At 31.9% G+C, this 22,084-nt stretch overlaps 1 protein-coding gene across 1 annotated transcript in view; it reads left to right on the plus strand.

Annotated features, from left to right (window-relative positions):
• Positions 1 to 21,485, plus strand: part of LOC105620092 (extracellular sulfatase SULF-1 homolog) — a 28,255-nt gene extending 6,770 nt beyond the window's left edge. Inside the window, exons 3-16 of the mRNA XM_012201602.1 lie at positions 5,045 to 5,366; positions 12,529 to 12,679; positions 13,058 to 13,233; positions 14,054 to 14,164; positions 15,094 to 15,389; positions 17,965 to 18,315; positions 18,613 to 18,784; positions 18,862 to 19,117; positions 19,195 to 19,380; positions 19,512 to 20,427; positions 20,503 to 20,898; positions 20,970 to 21,161; positions 21,229 to 21,316; positions 21,398 to 21,485. Of these exons, the coding sequence (XP_012056992.1) occupies positions 5,045 to 5,366; positions 12,529 to 12,679; positions 13,058 to 13,233; positions 14,054 to 14,164; positions 15,094 to 15,389; positions 17,965 to 18,315; positions 18,613 to 18,784; positions 18,862 to 19,117; positions 19,195 to 19,380; positions 19,512 to 20,427; positions 20,503 to 20,898; positions 20,970 to 21,161; positions 21,229 to 21,316; positions 21,398 to 21,485 (3,701 nt within the window). The remainder of the gene's footprint in view (positions 1 to 5,044; positions 5,367 to 12,528; positions 12,680 to 13,057; positions 13,234 to 14,053; positions 14,165 to 15,093; positions 15,390 to 17,964; positions 18,316 to 18,612; positions 18,785 to 18,861; positions 19,118 to 19,194; positions 19,381 to 19,511; positions 20,428 to 20,502; positions 20,899 to 20,969; positions 21,162 to 21,228; positions 21,317 to 21,397) is intronic.
• Positions 21,486 to 22,084: the final 599 nt, after the last annotated feature.

Here is a 22,084-nt window from a genome sequence, read left to right on the forward strand (position 1 = left end):
AGAGAGAGAGAGAGAGANAGAGAGAGAGAGAGAGAGAGAAGTATTTTATATAATAAATCTCACTTTGAGGATCATAGAGTTTCATTTTTGTCTAAAAAATAATGACGTATCGCATATTCAATTCTATCATAAACGACTTGTATTTCGCAACGTCAGTTACAATCGCGAGCATTTTAACGTGAGATATGGACTGAAAATAGAGACAAAATGTGGACTGAAAAGAGAGACGAGATAAAGAGAAAAGTCTTTAGGATGCAAGCGAGGTTTGCATGAATAATGAAGGAAATTAGGATCCATTATCTGACCTATCGTAATAAATGCATAATGACAGCGGCGGAGATGACGCCGATGGTATGACGTACGACGATCGTAAGGAGAATGTTTCTGTATCCGTTAGCGTTGAAGAAAGCCCCACCGACACGTGACGCGGTATTGTTACAAGTGGCTGTAGGAAGTTTGATTACCATAATACGTACTTGTACTTGTTAGTACAGGCGGCAAATATCTCTGCTATTTCACAACTGATAGATGAACGTCTTGATTTCCGGTGTGTGCTTATATCAAATGAAAGCATATAATGATAATAATAATAATAATATGAAACGCAATATCTTGAAAAAGAAATATATTAAATAAAATGATAACGATCACGATTCTGCGTGAAAGCTGGAGAAATCTTCATAATTCATTATGTTTACTTGAGTACACATAATTTTCTTTTTGCAAATTGGATCTATATAAGAGCTAAAAGATGATCGAATTTCTTATCAATTTTTATTACTATTTTCGTAATTTATAGAACTAAAAATTCTTGTACACACCTTTTAATGAAAGAACAAATTAATGTCCAACATCTTGATTCTTGCTCTTCAGAGATGTCAAAATTTCAATACAACATAGGACATTTGAAATAATTTGTGAGGCATTACTTTATGATTTAAATTCCATATGAATCTCATTTCAACTATAATTAAAATTTCCGATTTGCTTGCCACAACCTTTCCCCTTTCCATCGATTTTTTTTATCATTCTAGATCGGATTTATGATATTTTCTTAAGTATACAAAACAAGTATATGAAAGTATACAAAGCTGAATAACGATCCGCGCGATTCGCGCACAAAGTGAAATCTCGATTCATCATGCGAGTCTTTTTTTGCGGAAGTAACGTTGTTCGTTGAACAGCTCGTTAGGCTGCGGTGGTGCGGTGGTGCAGGAGCATGCGATGTACCCTTAAATCTCGGTACGGGAACGTTTCAGCACTCGGTCGTAACGAACGGGGTCGACATGCGAACGAATAAACGATCACGTCGGACCAAAGCACGCCGCGCGTGTTTCCTTAGAATCCCGAAAAACAGGTTAATGCTCTCACAGCACGAAACAACTTCCTAAAATAATCGCAGACTTCCTCCGTATTATCGCGATATTCTAGCACATCACAATATTCTAAGTTCATTCGTGCCGTTTAATTTAGACGATCTTGAATGGTATCATATGAATATTCACCATTATGAGGGTATATTAATTTTTGAAAGTGCAAGAACTCTTGTACTTCGCTCAATCAGACTTTGTAAATATTAAAACGAACAAGGAAAAATCTTCTATAATTGAGTTTGTATTATTTTTGATTGATGTCATTCAATAGTTATTTAATAATGAATATTTTTTGTAGCAGTAATTTGTGATATTTATAAAATTATTAATAACTAAACAAAAAATCTTAATGTAATATAATATTACATATATATATTAATATATTATATTAATTAATATATATATTAATTAATATATATTGAGTCTTAATGTTTTTTATTTAGTGAATTGCTTAATTCTATTATACAGAAATATTGATTCAAAATAATTTCAATATATCTTATATATAAGGATATTTTGAAATTTTTTTATAGATATTAAGATATATGCTACGAAAGGTCATTCTTTCCACCTGTCTTATACCCGTATTAAATGAAAACTGAAGTTCCTTAAAAAAAATATTGAAAAATTTCTCTTTAGATAAGAAAATGTATGTACTTGAAGTTTGTGACAATTTTGCTTTGAAGTTAATGAAACATTTTTTTCAATTTTATTTGATAAATATGACAAAATTTTTACATCAATGTGATACTTTATAGATACTTTATATTCTTTTTCCTATTTTTCTCAAGTATTTCATATATTATTGTATGTACAAAGTTTTAAATCTAATTAAACTTGTAGTGCATGATTCAGTATTACATTAAGTGTAGTAAAAAAAAATCCATTATTTTTCCATTCAATTTCATGCAAAAATAATGGATTTCTTTTTACTACACCTAATATTATTCATTATTATGAAAGCATTACTTGTAAATTTTACAATGTATCATATTTTTCATATAATAATATAACGATATCATTTGTATCGCTTAATAATTTTTTATCTTTTATCTTTTGAAGAAATATAAGAAATTTATCGCAATTTTGTTTAATTCCTCGATTAATCTTTATATAATTAAATCTTGAAATTAAACTTATTAAAATTGAATATATCACATTCTATGCTCCCCTTTAAATCCATTTAGAGATTCTATTTTTTTAAGATCGAATGCATTCGACATGCATTCTGAATTTTAGTTCGCACGATTCTTTATTGTGGAATTATCTTGTGCTTTTGTTTTCTTCGAAGCAACAGGTGCGATGCGTAATAACTAGCCACAATTTTAATAAAATAATCGCACTATATTTTAAATGTATAATTTTTGTTTTAAAAATTTATATAATATCGACAATTAGAGAAATATGATTGTTGAATATGACGAATGTGTTATCTGATTGATAGAATTATAAATACATAAGTGTATCTGAACAGAGAAATTCATCCATATGTGTCCATAGATACTGGTTGATCGAGAAAGAAGTGGAGAACTTCTTAGTGAGTTCGCCGGCCATAATTCTTTTTGCCTAATGAGAATTTATGTTTATTTCATTTTATTGTGCAAGGAGAAGCAAGATCCCACTTCCAAAAATTGGATGGTCAATTCGAATGTATATTTAGATTTCAATTATAATCATGTATATATTTTTAAATAGGAGAAATTATTTATGTTTAACTTTATTTATAAAATGTGAAAGCGATGTGACTTGTTTTGTTAAATATAAATAAAACAAATCATTATTTGATATTACATTATGTCATACATAGAGTGCTGAAAAAATCATTTTCAACTTTTAATATGTTTCCCAATCTCCAATTCATATGCTATGACTGGTCATGAATCCTCGTTTAAGAAAAAATTGAACTGATGATTCACGCCAAATAAATATTTGCAACCATGATCTATCGTAGATTTATCATTTATCGTCGATCATTACGTTTAGCGAACAGAAACGATGCCCGCGATCTTTATTGAGGCGTCACTAATTAGTGCTAAACGAAAGTAAATGTGATTGATCGCGCATGATGGTCTGATGTTGGCAAAAAACCGTTCTGTGCGCGCGAATTCACTATCATATAACTGTTATAAATAAGTATTGATATATATATTACACAGGGATAAGAGGAGGATATACGAAAGTGGAAGTAAAGGAAGACCCAAAAGAATTTCACCGTGGTGCCTTTGAATTAATTATTTGATGCCGTCCCGTATGAATAATTCAGGTTTCGGCAAACGGGATGAGTCTTGAAGGAAGGAACTTTCAGAGAAGCAGAAGTCGGAAAATGGAATTGCCTTTTGATTTATCACCAGTATAGCCGAGCGAAATGTGTACTTTTTCAATTTTTCCACAAGAAATTCATGCAGCCTCTTCTCTGATCTTTTTCCTTCATGTATTTGCAGATGACGGTATCCCATAAACAAGCTAATTTTCTTCATTTTAAAAAGAAAATAAATTTCTTTTATGCAAAACAGTTCATGACATTATGTTTGTATTTCTATTCTGTATTTGTGATCATCTTTTATTAAGTAAAGTAAAGAAAGTTTTTATAATTATTGTGCAGGAAACTTATAAAATTCCTTACAATTAATTAAAAATATTTAAATTATTAATAAATATAATTGCTGAAAAAAACTATGCATTTCGAAATGTGTATCGAACGTATTCTTAGGAACAAACTTCTTTTGAGAACATAGATTTTATCAAAAGAAATGACTTTTGTTAAGGAACTTGTGTCCTCTTGCCTTCGACGCATTTTTAAAAAGTTACGCGTTCTTGTTTTAACCGGCTGTAAAGTATGCTAAAAAAGTTTACTGAATTTTATTAAAGATTTATTTCAATAATGCTAACGAAATATTTACTAAATGTGAGCATACATTTGAGTTATAATTTTTTCATTTTATGTTTATTAACGCAATATTTACTGTAAATAAACATTGTGTGTGTCTAACAATATTAGTCTACATTTTCGCTTTTTTTATCTTTTTACAAAACATCAAAAGTACTAGTCAAATGTCACATTCAACGGAATAACTTCTTATAAATGCGTCGAGAAAGAGAATATAGATTCCTTAATAAAAGCTGATTCTTTTCATGAGATCTCTTGAACTTTGTCTCTAACATCTTAAAACCCTATTCAATATATACTTATGTTGCATTTTAATTATTGGACACAAGTTTAGAACTGAACGACAAATGATATTTTCAATAAACGCGAAAATTAATAATACATACATAAATTTCACAATTAAAATATAAGTATTATATTGTATCTAATCTTTTGATGCCATTTCTAGTGTAGCATATATCGAAGTTTTCCTCTCTGCTATCCTATAACTTTTTTATTATAATGAAGATATATACATTTGATTGGTATTATATTATGTCTTTATATATTAAATCTCTGGTGTTTTGATTGAAAAAAATTGTTATAATATCATTCATTTTTATAGTCTCGTTTATTTTTATGTAATATTTTTTACTTAGTATGATAAGTACGTAACGAAATGATGGTATTAAAGAGTTAAAATACAATAATCTAAAAAGATAGAGATACCAAGAGATTGAACGAGAAATTGAAAATTTAATAGTTCACCAGAGATTTAATTCATGCGATTTTGTTTTCATTTCAGGATACTTTGGCAAGTATTTGAATAAGTACAACGGCTCGTATATACCACCAGGATGGCGAGAATGGGGCGGTCTTATAATGAACTCCCGCTACTACAACTACAGTGTCAACATGAACGGCAAGAAGATAAAGCACGGCTTCGACTACAGTCGGGATTATTATCCGGATCTGATAGCCAACGATAGCGTGGCTTTCCTTAGGCAGAGCAAACACAATTTCGCCCGGAAGCCGGTAATGTTAGTCGCCAGTTTTCCGGCGCCGCACGGTCCGGAGGACTCGGCGCCGCAATTCTCGCATCTCTTCTTCAACGTCACCACTCATCAGTGAGTACGACAGACTTTCTGACTGTCTATTCTAATTTTTTGCAAGCGCGACTTTACTCCTGGCGGCGGAACGCACGCGGTACCGAAGACTTTTTTGCAAACCGGTTCCGTTTCTCGATCGGAGCTGTCCGTTCGATGATCAGCGATACATTCGTGAGACAGCATATGTGTACACAAGTCCAATTCCATCGTGAATGGAATGTCGTTTTCCGATTGAGAGAATTGTAAATAAACGTATTATGCCGTGCCATCTGCTTCACGAAGGTAATAAGTGCATTTTTATTTGATTTCATTATTTTACTTCTTTGATATGAAATTTAATTGAAGCGAAGTTTTGCTATTTGATTGGATTCGATAATATTTACAGTTTATACAGTATAAATATAGTAGAAATTAAATTACATGATTGCGTAAAATAAGAATGAATTGATCCTTCAATTATGAATATTCGCATTTACATGATTGATTCGAATCTCGGAAAAGAAATAAAAAACATATGCCATTTGCTTTAAAAGTACAAATCATAATTTATGACATTCATTCAATTTTGATATATCAAAGCGCAATTTAAAAAATTAAATTTAATCAATTTATTTAATCAATTTTAATAAATTTGTTTAATTAAAGAATTAGCTTTGGAAGTAAAGAGCTTTATCGCAAATCGTGCCATACAATATTAATCATGTCATTGCGTGTTTTGCTTTTCTTACATAATCTTTTCGCGAGACGCACTACATGATCCTTTCTGCTTCATTGTTTTATGTCTATTATTCGTTCTGATTATGCAGTCTTCTCGTTGAGAACCACTCCGAGAAGATTTACATTTCTCTTTATCCGATTGCACTTCGCAATTTCTCTTTATCCGATTGCACTTAATCCGATGACTTCATCGTTTCATCTTAGAAATAGGATTCAAGCAAACTACAAAAAAAGAACGATATTGCTGAAATATCTAAAAATTTAGCTCTGACAATAATTGTATTGGATAATCAAAACAATTATGTAGGATATTCAAGCATGATGAGCAATACTGCAAGTAGATTGACATCTTAGCAATCAGTTTCGACATAATTATTTTGATAACAATAAAATTTATTTTCAAATTTAGTTTTGATACTTCAACAAAACCGTTCTTTTCGTATACGATGATGAAGTCAAGTATGTTTTTATGCTATTCGATTTGATGAATACAATCTTTGGGAACTCGGTGGTTTCAGCAAAAATTAACGAGAGTCAGTTCCCATGGAAAATAAGTCAAAGGGCAGTTCTATATGCGGTTGGCATCCTCGACATTATTCCGGGTCGCTTGTCGTCGATATCATGAGCCTGGCTCGTTCGAGTCGACACTGACATGACGACCGCAACTTCATCGAACCCAGTCGCGCGCGTCTATTATTTTTCGCTGTTGCAAACCACTCTTCCATCCGTCTGATAACGTACGACGGGAAACGCGCGACCCGACAATAAGGATTGTCGCCGTGCGGGAAATACGAGAATGCGGGGGTGACCTCCCCCCTCCCTTTTGGCTCGACGCGATGTCGGCGTCGACGAGCCGGACCCCATCGTGCTTTTCACTCCTTCCGAACAATGCGGCGCGTGTTCCATCCATGTCGGAGGCCGGTAAATTCGCGCGGTTTATCTCCGCCCGCGCGAAAACCCACGTCCGGAATACGAGGGGTTGCGGGGATGGAAGACACGAATGATATCGAGCGTCAGCGCATGTATATGCGGTCCTAGACCGGATAGACATCGCTTCGAATGATGGAGTGCCCTAGACCACCATGAGCACACTCTTACGAACCGCGTTCGTCACGCGAGAGAGGTATTATTACGCACACCTGCGAAAAGAGAAAAAAAAAGCGACACAACGCGTCGCAGAGGTTCGGAACAAAAGTGGAACGATAGTGCGGATGTGCGAGCTGTTCCTCGATGAAGCTTTTATTTGTCGTTGTCTAGACACGATGAAACATTGATCATATAACAAGAGTAGATCGAAAAATGACACTTCTGATAATAATTCAGATTCTGGTAATGATTTTCTAAACAATCTACAAAACAGTGTTGGAATTTATAATAATACCTTCGATCCTTTTGGCAATCTCATTAGAATTCATTGTACTGTCCAAGTGAAAGAGAAAGAGAAATATTGCAGCGAGTGATCAATATAATTTAAGTTAGAATGTTTTAAAATTTCATAAACATGTTCTTGAATAAAAAAGAAGAACAAAATATGAATATTAGATTCCAAATGTTCAAATCAAAATAATATGGATACAAATAAATTTTAAATGATCATCGGACTTGAATCTATTAGATTTTTGTTTGAAGGATCATTTGAAGACCATCATCTATGAAACCCCATATGGAAAGAATGATTTTGCTGAAAGACTCAAAATTTCGTTGGATACAGGTCTGAAAATAATTATGTTAGAAACTAAAAAATGATAAACAATGCTGCAAAAAATTTTAATATTTTAGCAATTAGTTTAAGTTTCCAGCAAAATGATTTTTATGATTCGAAAATTATTGTCAGATCTGTATCCAACAAAATTTTAAATATTTCAACACATTCGTTCTTTCCATGTTCCAACAAATGAAGAGGACCTATAGGAATGTGTGCATGCAGATGATCTATAAAAATCTTGATATTTACGATGCCAATCATGCGTACATACATCATACTCAGACATGTATGGAAAATGATAGAGGGCACTTTGAAGGGCGTCTCTTGTAAAAAAAAATATTCACTTGAAGCTTAAATAAAATTATTATTTGGTACTATGTATTTATGTTTATTATTTCATCAATGAAGTATTTGTGACTTAATGCTCATAAGAACATTTGTTTTTTCTTTTATTCAGAAATATATTTACAAAATTTTAAAACATACTTGTGCCTCACCCTATATAAACTGATTCTTGTAAACTTTCGCGTGCCGTTGTTGTGTGTAAATTTTCAGCACCGAATTTTGCGTAATATGAATGTTGAGAAAATAGTGATATTATAAACGCATTTATCTCCTGCCAAGAGTAAAAAGAGCTTTTGGTCGCGTAAATGTACATCTGGTGACGGCATGCGATTCATTACCAGATTTCTGAGAAAATAGGAGAAAAACTCGTTGAAATTTCATCTCGTTTTGTGATAAACGAACGAGCTTTGCTCTGGATGATTTATCATCCACTCTCTTCATCGCTCGTCATCGCGAAGACGTGAAGAACACGAGAAGTTTGCTTAAGAATTTGTTAATCATGAGTGTGTAGAGCGCTAATTACTTCTAAAGGAATGGAACATAAGCAGGAAACTTTCGATCTAATAGTAGGGGCATAAATTATTATTGTTATTACAACAAATATTACGATGTACTTAAAGAAAAGGAAGCACAATACAATTTCTAATTTTCATACGTTTGAAAATAATTACAATTTTCCAAAAAAGTTTAGATTTTAAGATTCTTTTTATTCCTGAACGCTATATTTCCGAGTTCAATATATTTTCTCTCGCGATCCCACAACATGTGTCTGTAAAACTTTATTGTCTGGCTCCGATTCTCGATTGTAAAAATTTCCGGCGAGATTGAGAGCGATTGTTCGACGAGTGTCATTCTAAAAATTCTATTTCCCGAAAGTGACTTGTAATACTGAAAACTATCAAATAGAAATTTAGAATTTATTTGTTCGACACAAAAATCGCTCGAGATGAGATGGGAAATTACATTTAGTTAAATATGCATTGAATGCACAGTGAAAAAAAACCAGCGAAAGAATGATTACGAAATATTATCGCGCATGCTTTTGCAAAAATGCTTAACACACCTCGATGCAGATTATATTTAATTACAGCGCGACATTACGGCCATTTACGCGATGATCGCAGAATGTCGACCAGCGTTTTAATACCAAGGTTTTCATTTTGCGCTCGTATATCACGGCGTTCCCATGTCATGCCACTCAAAAGCTAATCGACAGAAATTAATGTGTCGAGCGGCATGCACGGCAACGTGCTTTCAGAGCGCTTTTATCGGTGCACCTTTAAGCAATCGCCAGTATGATGCTAATCTAATTCTCTTTCGATCTATAAAGGTGTTAAGTGCATCGTAGGATAATTATTTTAAATTAATAATAGGTTTTAAGGATAGTTTAATACTAATATCTTGGCAGAATAATGTCTATATTTATGATTGTAAAATTTCTCAACTAGAAATTCTTTTTTTTTCTTTATGAAAAAAAAAAGTCTCGAGCATTGCATGTACTTAAAACATTCAATTTTCTAATTTCATTCTGTAATTCCGTATCAATTTCTTACATGAGAAGCAATTGCAGTTAATTGCAACTGCGAATAAACGTGTTTGTGATCGAAAATGGAAACTTATAAGATCCGTTTATAATCGCATAAATAGACGGTGTTAAAAGATTACACACCTTAATTTACAGCCGTGGAGTTTAGTTTAATTCCTACGCAACTTCTTGAGCGTAAACTCGCTTGACTCGATGGATCTTCGAGACATCAGATAAAATTCGATTATTTATGCATATATGATTATTATGCATACGCGTATGCGTAAATGCGTGGGTAATATCTTCGTTTTATACAACAAAGAAACTTTGTTTCGCAACATTGCCCATCTTTTTATATTCTAACACTTTTATGATTATAGATTATATATTATCAAGCAGAATATTTAAATTAAATTTTGTGAATTTGAAAAAATGATCAATCTTTAACTAGTATAATTCCACTGATGAAAATTTTTTTCGAAAATGTTTTGATCTAAAAATATTTTGTTTAATTAATTATGTTTGTTATAATGGTATAACAGTTTTCGAAATAATATTTTTATAATAATATATAATATCTATAATATTTATCAAATAAGAATGTGTTTCCGATGATTCTGCATTTATCTAAAATCAGCTTATGCTAAAATGCTTATGCTAAAATTTACTCTTGTTTGAGCCATCACATAAAATGATATAAGTTACGTAAGCATAAGATCATTGAACCAATAAGTCTCTTATATAAATCAATATAGCCTTTTTGTATCGGATGCTGATCGGTCCTGCGGCTTTATATTACGTTTATGCTGCTTATGTCATTTTGTGTGTGATGGACTCGGGCAGAAGTTATGTGACAATTTAATACTAGATAATCAATTCGATTATCGTTTGCAGGATATTTGCTTTATTTCTGTTTAATTTGTTTGTGTCATCAAATCATGCACTTCTTCTCTAGGCAAAAGAAAGAAGTCGCGCGGAGACGAATGGAATAAAAGAGAGAGCAAGCAATGACACTCGTCTGGGTGTAAATATAATTCGCGGTGTCTCGCGGACGAGTTAAGTGGTCATGGGGTGAGACGACGAGCGCAGAATAGGCTGCAATTAAGGAGTCAAGTCGAGATGAAACGAATGGTCCGTGCGTGCGTTACACGGTGAAAATAGCATTCTTCTCCATTTCAAAATTAATACGATTGTCTTCTTCTTGATTATAAATTTTTGAAAGCAGCAGAAAATTAGTATCATAGTTTATTTAAATGCAGTAAATTATGATAATTTATATACTTCAGAAAATTCTCATGTACTCCTCGATATCAGGATCGATTAACGATAATATTGTATTTATTATCATTAATCTCTATCGTGTTACGCATTTATAAATATAATCTAAATGTTATTGCATGAAAATATAGTTTTCTACAGACATATTTGTATAGATTTTTTAATGGAAGTCATTTCTTCTTTAATAATATCTTTAATAATATCTTTCATAATTCTATAGTTCCAGTATTTTATAGATATATTATAGATTTTATAGATATTTTATAGAATAATGTCTTAATTTTATTAAATATATTATTTTAAATTAAACATTTCTATTATAAATGAAGTTTCTTTGAAATTGTTTTATTTTTTATATTACTATAGTTACATAAATCGTAGGTAGATGTATAAAATCTTGGTCTCTTTTCAAGAATATATTAAAAATGTAATATATTAAACATATGCGAAACATGCGTAATCATTTTCGAATCTGTTTTCATTGAAAACCCGTCAATAAAACAAAGATTCTGATATGAGCACCTCTAAAGAACGTGAAGGAAGATGAAGGGCCAATTATCCATAATTTCGTGTCTCACGTAATTGGAGGTAGAGAACGAGGCGGCGACGGTTCATTTTAAACGTCCACCTATGATCCTCATTTTGCTGTCTTACTGGCGATCCCTCGCTCTGGCCTGAGAGATTAATTTAATTTTCGTCTAACTGTCTAAGATTTCTGGGACAAAACTGTGTTGCACGTTCCTAAATCCGGTTCTTGTTAAGATCTCAGGACTAACAGATCGTGATTGTAATTAAGAACAGCGTCACGCAATAGCTAAGATAAGATTAAGCGACTTTAAATTAGCCGCCGATGGATTTTTCGCAAAAGAGAAATCGCGTGAAAGAGACTGTAGGGATTTAAAACCGTTAATTATTTTTCAAACAAAATCGTTAATTATTTTTATATCTCCCTTTGTAACTATGTAATTGAATGTAATAAATATATTCTATTCTAATTATTTTTATATCTTGAACATCACGAAAACCGAATATTGGAAAACTTTAGTGTAACGTGATTTCTCTTGCTTTAAGACATCTTATAAGAGCATTTTGAAAATATATGTATAACCAGAGCTTCTATAAAGGAAACTTTTTCGGATTTTCAAAGAGAATAATGATAATTTTTTAGTATGGCATTGCAGATTATTTAAGCGATAAATAATTATAAACATTCTTTGTGTTTCTTGTTTTTTAGCACAGTATAATACATGCGATTTAATTAGTAGATGACCAATTATCGATATCAAAACCAAATCTTTTTATTATTTAGATTTGTCTTTATATTCTAATTAATATAAATTATTCATTATTATACAGTTATATATTATACACAGTTTGAAGCAATAATTTTGTTCACATGAAATATTTCCTTTATTTTTAGAGATTAATAATGTATAAACTATTAAATTGTTTATATATTATTAAAAATTGAATCTTGTTGTTACCTTTGTTGGAAAATATTCAAATCGTTTTCTCTAATAAACAAAAAGAATTAAATTTTAAATGTGTTTATAAGATCACAACAATATTAAGTAAGATTAACAAATTATGTTCGCACTTTTGCATTTCAGTACGCCAGCGTATGATTATGCACCGAACCCCGACAAACAATGGATACTTCAAGTTACGCAGAAGATGCAGCCCATTCACAAGCAGTTTACAGATCTTTTAATGACAAAACGATTGCAAACTTTGCAGAGCGTCGACGCTGCTGTGGATAGGGTACGGTTAACATTTGCGCACAATTACCTATATATATTATACTTACACTGAGAAAAAATATACTAATTTTAGTAAATATTTATTTGAATAGTGCCAATTAAATTCCCAGTAAATAAATATTTATTCAATAAAAAGAAATGATTAAAGCAAAATAGTTAAATCAAAATAATTGTTTTGTACCAAATAAATATATCTTTATATTTAATAAATATTTTATTGGTACCATTTAAATAAATGATTTACTAAAATTTATTTGTTTAGTGTAAAACGTTTGAAATTTAGAAGAAGAGAATCTAATTGTATAGTCATATCATTTCTGGAGAACTATTTTTAATAAAAATTAGAGTTCAATACGTGTTACGATTTATTTTACGATAGATTTATCAAGAATTAAAGGATCTGGGTGAACTAGATAACACGTATATTATTTATACGTCCGACCACGGATATCATTTGGGCCAGTTCGGACTTATAAAAGGCAAGAGCTTTCCGTTCGAATTCGATGTACGAGTGCCATTCCTTATTAGAGGTCCTGGTATCGAACCTGGATCCATGTAAGTTGTTTCAATTGCATATTTAATTTTAGATATTCATAATTATGGGAATTTGCTCAAAAATTAAAGGAATTTTAATTTTTGTAATTTTGAAAAATTTTTTTCTTTAATTTAAGTATGGAGAACTTGAATTATAAGAATAGTTAATCCTTATATAATAGATTATGAATCTGAAATTTGAAAAAGCGGACGATGTCTGAAAGAGCGAATAACATTCTTGTAAAATTATATTGATTCTTCTAAAAAATATTATATATATTCATATAGAAACGAAACTTTTGAGAACAGAAAATAAATTGTAAACTAGTAAAAAACGATAGGAACAGATTATATTCCCTATTTTCTATTATGTTTCTATTTATATTTGATGTATTAAATGTGAATGATTATCAAATGAGCCAAATGATTCATCAGATATACTATATTAAATTCTTTTTTTTATTACCTTCTCTTTTCTTAGATAAATTTAAGCTGAACTAGACTTAAATTCAAGAAGAAATAAAATCGTTCCTTGTAACAACACTATAATAAAATTTTTAACTGTTAATGTCTGTCTAATATATCTCTGAGAGTAAATGAACATCAATAAATGTCGAGAAATCGTTAAACGTTCTTTAAGTCAAGTTCTGAAAATACAGCTATATGGCTATAAGAGGTTTATTGGATATATGAAGTTGCGGTGAGAGGTCATTATAATGCTGTTACCCGCGAAACTTGCGCGTTGGCTTTCGTTTACGGAAACTCGTTTAAGAATAAATAAACATCGGAAAGTGTAGGACCCGATATTGGGTCGCAATAAAACATCCGCATAATATTGCAGAGTAGACGACATAGTTTTGAACATCGATCTGGCGCCGACGTTTCTGGATATCGCCGGCGTCGAGACGCCACCACAGATGGATGGTCGTTCCTTCAAGAAACTCTTTCTTAAGTGAGTAACGTTGACAGTTTTTCTTGAGGTCATGCACTTAAATCTTCAAGCTCATGTCGTTGCACTTTAATAACGTCTACATGATCAAAAATACATGAAAATTAAATATATTAATACATAGAAAATGTGTGCGTGCGTGCGTGTGTGTGTGTGTGTGTGTGTGTGTGTACACACACACACACACACACACATATATATATATATATGTATATGTCCTGACACTTCAAATATTTTCTCTCATTTTCTAGCTGATTATGCAGGATGTATCATTACAAAAATCTTATAATATTGAAAAAGCTGTTTACTTATTTACTCATATTAACTAAAATTGTCAATTTTAGTATCATTCTTTCAGTAAAATAAATTGTATCTTACTGAAAATGTTCTTGAAATATTTTTTAACTGAAATTTTTAACTGAATTTTTTTCTAGTGAGATTTTATCTATAGAAAATTCAATTATCTTATTTCTTCTTGCTGGAACTTAATTGTTTGAATATTAGTACATTGACCTCGAGATCTTGATCATTTAGTACGGCGCGTTATGTCACTCGCATGATTCCCACGATGAATTCTCAATGTAATAATTTTCAATTGCATGTTCGAGTTTAACGTTCCTAAATATCTAACTTTAATGCGAGTCACATAACCGAATTTCAGTCCATACTGAGCTAAAATTCCTGTTTTATAATTTCATTAATTTGTCAGAACTTTCTGACTTGATTAGACGAAGTTACGTTGTTAAAAACGCCCTTTTTGCAGTGTGACTTTTTACAGACTTTACGAAGCTAGCGAGTTAAAATCTCCGTCATGCAGCTCCATTAAATTATTATAACAGTAATAATCCCGTTATCGCGAAGCGCAATATTTTTTTCTCAAAGTAAACCTCTCGCGCCATATCGATCTCGCTTGTGACTAAAGCCCGTTACAGTAGCAAGCACGGCAGAAGGTCGAAGTTCAAGTGGCCCGACACATTCCTGATCGAGTCCTCTGGCCGCCGTGAAACTCCGGAATCTATCGCTGAATCGAAGGCGCGAGAAGCCAGGAGACAAAATGCCACCCAAGTCAAGCGGCCGTTGAGTTCGACACCAGAAGGGGAGGACGATGATATTACTGATCCAGATGCGGATGTTGAAACAGAGCATCGATTCATAGAGAATGACACCGGAAGTGATCAGGATATCTCTGATGATGAGGATTTTGAGGACTCAATGATCGATGAGACGAGTGAGTTTAAATAGAAAGATTTTATTCTACTTCTATTTTCTTTTTTTAACAGAACATGATTCTTTGACGAATTGGATTTTTTGTCATTTAAAAAATACTGAAGTAATTTTGTCTAAAAAAAATGCAATGAGAGTTATTTCATATTTTATTCTATATAATAAGATATGTCATCTAAAATATGTTTATAATTATATTCATGGATAACATACAATACATATTCAACAATTGTGTTTCGTAGATGTCAATTTTCATTTTAGATAAAACCAAACAGAAATAGTTTCTTGTATTTAAAAATACACACAATTAGTTATAATTAAAAACAGAATTAAATCATTTTCTATTATTATACATATAATAATATTTTTATTCCAATTTTTGGAAAATAAATAGTACTAATAAATAGCAAACATAAATTGTCGCCAGATAAAGAAAATAATGCCAATGAAAATAATAGTCGATGAATTTCTTTATTTTTTGATAAAACAAAATATAACAAAAACAATTAAAAATCAAAATCAGATTATATTAATACATCGTAATATATATCGTAATATATATCGTAATAAAAGGGAATACATGAGAATTATTTCATATTTATATATTTCATATTATTTCATATTTTATTCTATATTTTCCGATAATAATAAGATATGTTGTACGTATATGTCTCAGAAAGTATGTTTATATATGTTTATATGGATAACATATATACTCAAGAGTCGTGTTTTCCTATTATCAATTTTTACACTCTAGATGGAGTTAGACATAGTTTGTTGTATTTAAAAATTATATACAATTGGTAATACATATACAATCAAATCGTAATCCTAATTATATTGTAAACTGATAAAAACATATAGGAAGAGATTGCATTTTTATTTTCTATTTCGTTAAATGTGAATCAATTTTACTATTGTCTCTCGTTTTAATTATTAATAGCAATTCTTTGGATTTTTCGCGCGGTGATTATTTTGATAAAACGTTTTTACGTATAGTATGAAAATTAGATGTATTCTAATCAAATAAATGACCAAGGCTCTGACGATAAAATATAAATAGATAATAAATTGAATAATTAATTCATAGGATCATTATATTCATCGGATTATTGGAATCAATGAGATTGTTCAAATTCTCATTTCAAATTATATTCTCAATATTAAAATTAGTTAATGATAATCCAATAGAAATTATCAATTTTTATCTTCTTTTTTAAATTTTATTTTTGTTAGAAAAATTAGATTAGAAATTGCCAATTACACATTATAAAATGACTATTGTAAAATGAAGCTCTAGGAAGCGTCAAGGCAGAGCAATATTAATCTTACGAAAACTCGGATAGATAGATCCGTTGATTCGACAAGAGCAGATGCTCTGGGCGTACAGCACAGCGTTACATTATAAAACCTACCGTTACACCAGATGCTGTGCGTATTACGCGTACACGCGCGGAGGAACAAGTTCTTTCCCTAGTATGCATTAGCATAAATACCCGATCCTCGGGATTGAGCCGGGGCGCATCCTTCTTCCTGTTATCCTGCTCTCGAGATTATCGAGAAAGAGCTTTGTCGCGAGGGTATTTTTGGCGATAAACGTAATGCCAGTAAAAGCAAAACGTATGTATGAACATTATTGATGATGTTTCTCCAAATGCACAGGAAATCTCGAGATTTTGTACGTACGTATTATGGAATCAAGAACTATTTGGGGTAGATTTTTTTTTTTAAGGGAGATTTCCGCGCAAGGAAATATACAACATTCGGGTTCTAATGCCCATTTCTATCAATGTAGATTAACTTTAATCTCGATTTAATTCACTTTCTATTTGTCTGTAGTTTTAAGAATTAGAAAAAGATAAAAAGTAAATTAAAATTGAGATTAAAATTAATCTCATTGATAGAAATGGATATAAACCTGCTTGATTCCAACGATTCTTTTTTTTTAGCTAAAATCTGCAGTGATATTATCGAGTATTCTTCCTTGTCGTCGAATATCAAGCTTCGAGGAATTAATTCGAGTTCTGTTGATCTGTAATACTATATTGCGTTATGTTAACTTCATATGAATGTCTGTTTGCATATGAATATGAAGTCGATCCCTCTATGGCTCCGTTTTCTAGATACTATAAACCACTTCGCATCCGCTTTCATTAGAGATCAGTAATTTCAAATATGATTACTTTAGTTTCCTCGTTGGAGCGATAACAGTCACAAATAATATAAATATTAATCTTCTGTCTGTGTACAAATATTTTAACGTTAATATATCACAGATAACGAATCATCAATATCCTATGAAAATTTTGAAAATTCGGCAAATTTTTATTTACGGTTTTAGCTTGGGATGTGTTTGCATCCATATGCACAGAAAGTTAACAAAACCATATATAATGAACGAATACTTCCAAAAAAGAAATTTTTGGAAAAATATTTGGAAAAATCTCGTCGAAATTTTGCTGAAAATTCCCATTTTTTAATTTTACAAACATCTTACAGATTCGCATATCAGATAAATCTGATAAATGAAATTAATCTGAAACAAATTTTTCATTGCTGCAAGTGCATTTGTGTCTTAGGCTCAGATCCACATCTCGACAATAGGGTGCATCCGATGCATGCGCCCTATGCGACAAAGCACGAGCGTCTCGCGGCGGAGTGCTCGCGACCAGAAGCGCAGACCGATTGTCTCCCCGGACAGAAGTGGCGATGCGAGAGAGACGGGCACCGCTGGCGACGGCACAAGTGCAGATATGCGGCGCCTCCACCGCCGCAAAAGGTTTCCAAAAAGTGCGCTTGTTTTACCCCCAACGGCGTGATTTACACGAGGCTCGAGTCTAACGATTACGATGGACAGAGATACGGTTTCACGAAGGACCGCCGGCCTGTGGATCCTTATGATGATACAGCGGGATTCTTCATCAAACGAGGTGATCTTAATGTTATTATTGTTCTGCATTTTCATATCTATCAAAGAAAAAAATAAAAGCTCCAATAATAAAGATTTCCCAATAAATTTAAGCTTGACTTTTTATCCTAGAAATTTACAAATTATTCCCTTAAATTATTGAAATAATTGTTATGAAATGAATTAAACAAATAATTCAAATAAAAGCTCTGAGTAAATCAATAAATTATAATTACAATTTGTATTGGCTCTCAAAGGCTTCACTTTAACCTTTTGAATTAAATTTGAATTAAAACGAATGAAAAATAATTTGACATAGGCAAGCGAGATATCATATCAGCCGAGAAAAATAATGAAGAATCTGATAATGACATTGACTTGGATGATAGAGACAGACGCGCGATTGACGAGGAAGATGATGATGATATGATGCAGGAGATTGATATGCTGGCGCGAGAAGTAAACGAAGAATATAAGAAAAACTTTAATAGGTACGAAAATAATTATTAAATATCGCAGAATTCGGAAGAGCTTTTTATTATGAAACTTTGTATAACATGTATTTCAGAACCGGCAGTAATATGAGAATTGAGAACTCCGATGAAACTGACGAATTAAACAAATACATTGTCGACTACTTGGATTATGGCTACTCGATAAATGATTTTGATCCTTCTTTAGATAAGATTGTTAATGGTCGATTAAACTTGAATGATGTAATAAAAAGGCATCGGAGAGTACGGAGAAACGTGATGAAGAAGGATACTATAGAACATGTCACAAAGATTATGGAAAGCATTGAAGAAGAACTAGATGACTTGAAGGTAACATTTGATGAAATTGGGATCATAATATAATTTTATATATATTACTATTGAATATAAGCAATTTATTATTTTAGCAAACTCAAGTTCGTCACTTATCATCCGAAGTAGGAAAATCACTGTCGCCAAAATGTTTGGTTTTACCAGAAGGGGGTGTAAATTGTACCGAAGCTATATATCAAGATCCTAACGAATGGCGAATATCCAGACGAGAGATCGAGCACCAAATCCGAGAGATGCGAATGCAATTGGAAACGTTGAAAGTAAATTGTATAAATATATAAATTGTATAAATATATAAATTGTATAAATATTGTATTAATACAATATAATATGATATGTATAATGTATATTGATCTTTTAATTAAGTTTTATGACGTCTATGTATTTGCAGGAGATTCGCAGGCACTTAATGATCAAACGACCACAATTTTTGGATAATGAGGAGAAGCTTGCTGATGCAGAAGAAACTCGCAGTTCGCACAAAACCCACCATCATTCTCCAAAGGGACATGCAAGCCGCCATCATAAAAAACACGATAAAATTGCTCATACCACTGCAGATCTTATCACAAACACGACTACGGAGTCTGTTACGAAGATTAATACTACTCCGAGCGATGAAAAATCGTCAACAACAGAAGAGAAGCCTGACAAATATAATTCTATCGAAACTACAACAGAGACTGAAACATCAACGACAATGATTCTAACGACAGTTAAACCGAAGAAACAACCTCGTCGTCAGAAGATTAAGGAGACACCTATGAACAGAACAGAAATCGAAGAGGATAAACCGCAAAGGCGTAGAAAAACGCATCATCATCGTAGAAACAATACGCTACTTACAAATAGTGTACACGATGATGTCCCACGCGCGAATGCAACATATGTTACTAGCGATGTGACATTGTCTACGCAAAATCCTATTCGCGAGAAACACAATCATAAATTTATGACTGTTCCTGCTACTACGATTACAGAATCAAGCATTGCGAGGCAAGGAACTCATTATTCAGAAGTATTTAGGAGAAATAACGATTCCAGCGGAGATCATACTACGGAATCGATCACAATTACTGAATCTGGATCGACTATAACAATGACTTCGATACATATGACGGAGGTGCCAAAAACTAATCCGGCTATCGATAGAAGTTTCAGTCGACCTCGAAATACATCCATTATATTATCGACTACACCGTCAATGAAGAGATATCCTAAGGTACAAAAGAATAGGACAGGTATTCTTGGACCAGCGAGGATCGACGTTACTATTCTTGAATCTCCTGATAGAAAACACAAACAAGGTGTGAATCTTGATTAATTTTAATTCCTGCAAGGATATTTAAAGATATTTTTTTATTATATAATTTTTACTTTAGGTTTAATTAATAACAACGATCGTCTGCCACCAATGCTAAACACTCCATTAGAAGCACGACATAAATGTTATTGCGAGCCTGATACAAAAAAAGATGAGAAAGAGATTGCTAGGGAAGAAAGACGAAGATTGAAGGAGGAGCGTTTAAAGAAGAAAGAGCGAAAACTCAGAAAGAAGGCAAAGCTGGAAAAGGAATGCCTAACGGAAAAAATGAATTGCTTCGAGCACGATAACGATCACTGGCGTACCGCACCTCTATGGAATGCGGGACCATTTTGCTTTTGCATGAATGCTAATAATAACACATATTCGTGCATACGTACAATTAACAAGACGCACGATTTTCTGTACTGCGAATTTACCACAGGATTAGTAACATATTATAATTTAAGACTCGGTACGTATGAAAGGTATCTTAAGGAACAAGAGTTTACGAAAAAATTATTGATTTACATTTTTTCGTCATAGACCCATTTGAACAATGGAATAGAGCTTCATCTTTGACACTCACTGAAAAATCTTATCTGCACGATCAATTGGAACACTTGAAGGGCTGTAAAGGTACATGGGATTGTACAGTTGGTAACGCTAGAGAAGCTATGCCGCAGCTTCAGCAACATCAACGATATATTTCAAAAAGAAAATATAATGATGCATTCGGTACGTTTTGTAAAAAAATATTTATTTATATGTTAAATAATAAAAGTCTTATAAATTGTTTTAGCAGAAGATATGTTTGTACCTTCGGCGTTACAAATTATACGCGAAAGCGAACTTGGTAGTCCACCTAATAAAAGACGAAAGAAGTTACAAAAGTAAGTGTAGAGATATTTTTAAATATTAAAAATAATTGAATCAAATATGATAATGTAAATATCAATATCATTTTGTTTTAGTTGGAATAGGCGTAGTAGAAGCTGGCAAACTAGCTGGCGACATCATCAAGATTCAGTGAATCCTCGACGTCATAATTATAGACATTAATATTGATTTATCTTTTTTTTTACGCTTCAACGATTTCGTGACAAATTGCCTTAGATATATATTGATTTCGCAATGCATTTAGTAATCTAATTTATTTAGTAATAAATAATGAAGAGACCGAGCTTATATTAGCAGATATTTAAATTAATAACTCGATTTTATTAGACCTTCGTCATCCACATTGTGCATGTTTTCAATACATTTTATGGCTACTATCAGATTTAATTGTAGAAATGTCATATGCACCGTGTGGAGCACATTTATAAATATATAAAATATGAAATTTTTATATGATTTATATACGTTTTATATAATTGGGACTATAAATAATTAAAGACGTAGTTAGGTAATTTTGTTCTATTTCGCAAATGTCTTTTAATGATAATTTATTCATTTTTTGAAGAATTAGTGAGAAAATAATTTATTGTGCAAGCAACTTGTCTAAGTATATCTTGAAATTTTTATAATATACGTCACGACTAATCGCATTTGTTTAAAAATTAATAAATTGAATTTGACAATATTATTACTTTTCTCACTGTTAACATGTCGATATTAACCAATGTCAATATACATTTTCTTATTACATAAAAAGTATT

This window comes from Atta cephalotes (genome assembly GCF_000143395.1).
Source record: "Atta cephalotes unplaced genomic scaffold scaffold00002, whole genome shotgun sequence".
Classification (NCBI taxonomy): domain Eukaryota; kingdom Metazoa; phylum Arthropoda; class Insecta; order Hymenoptera; family Formicidae; genus Atta; species Atta cephalotes.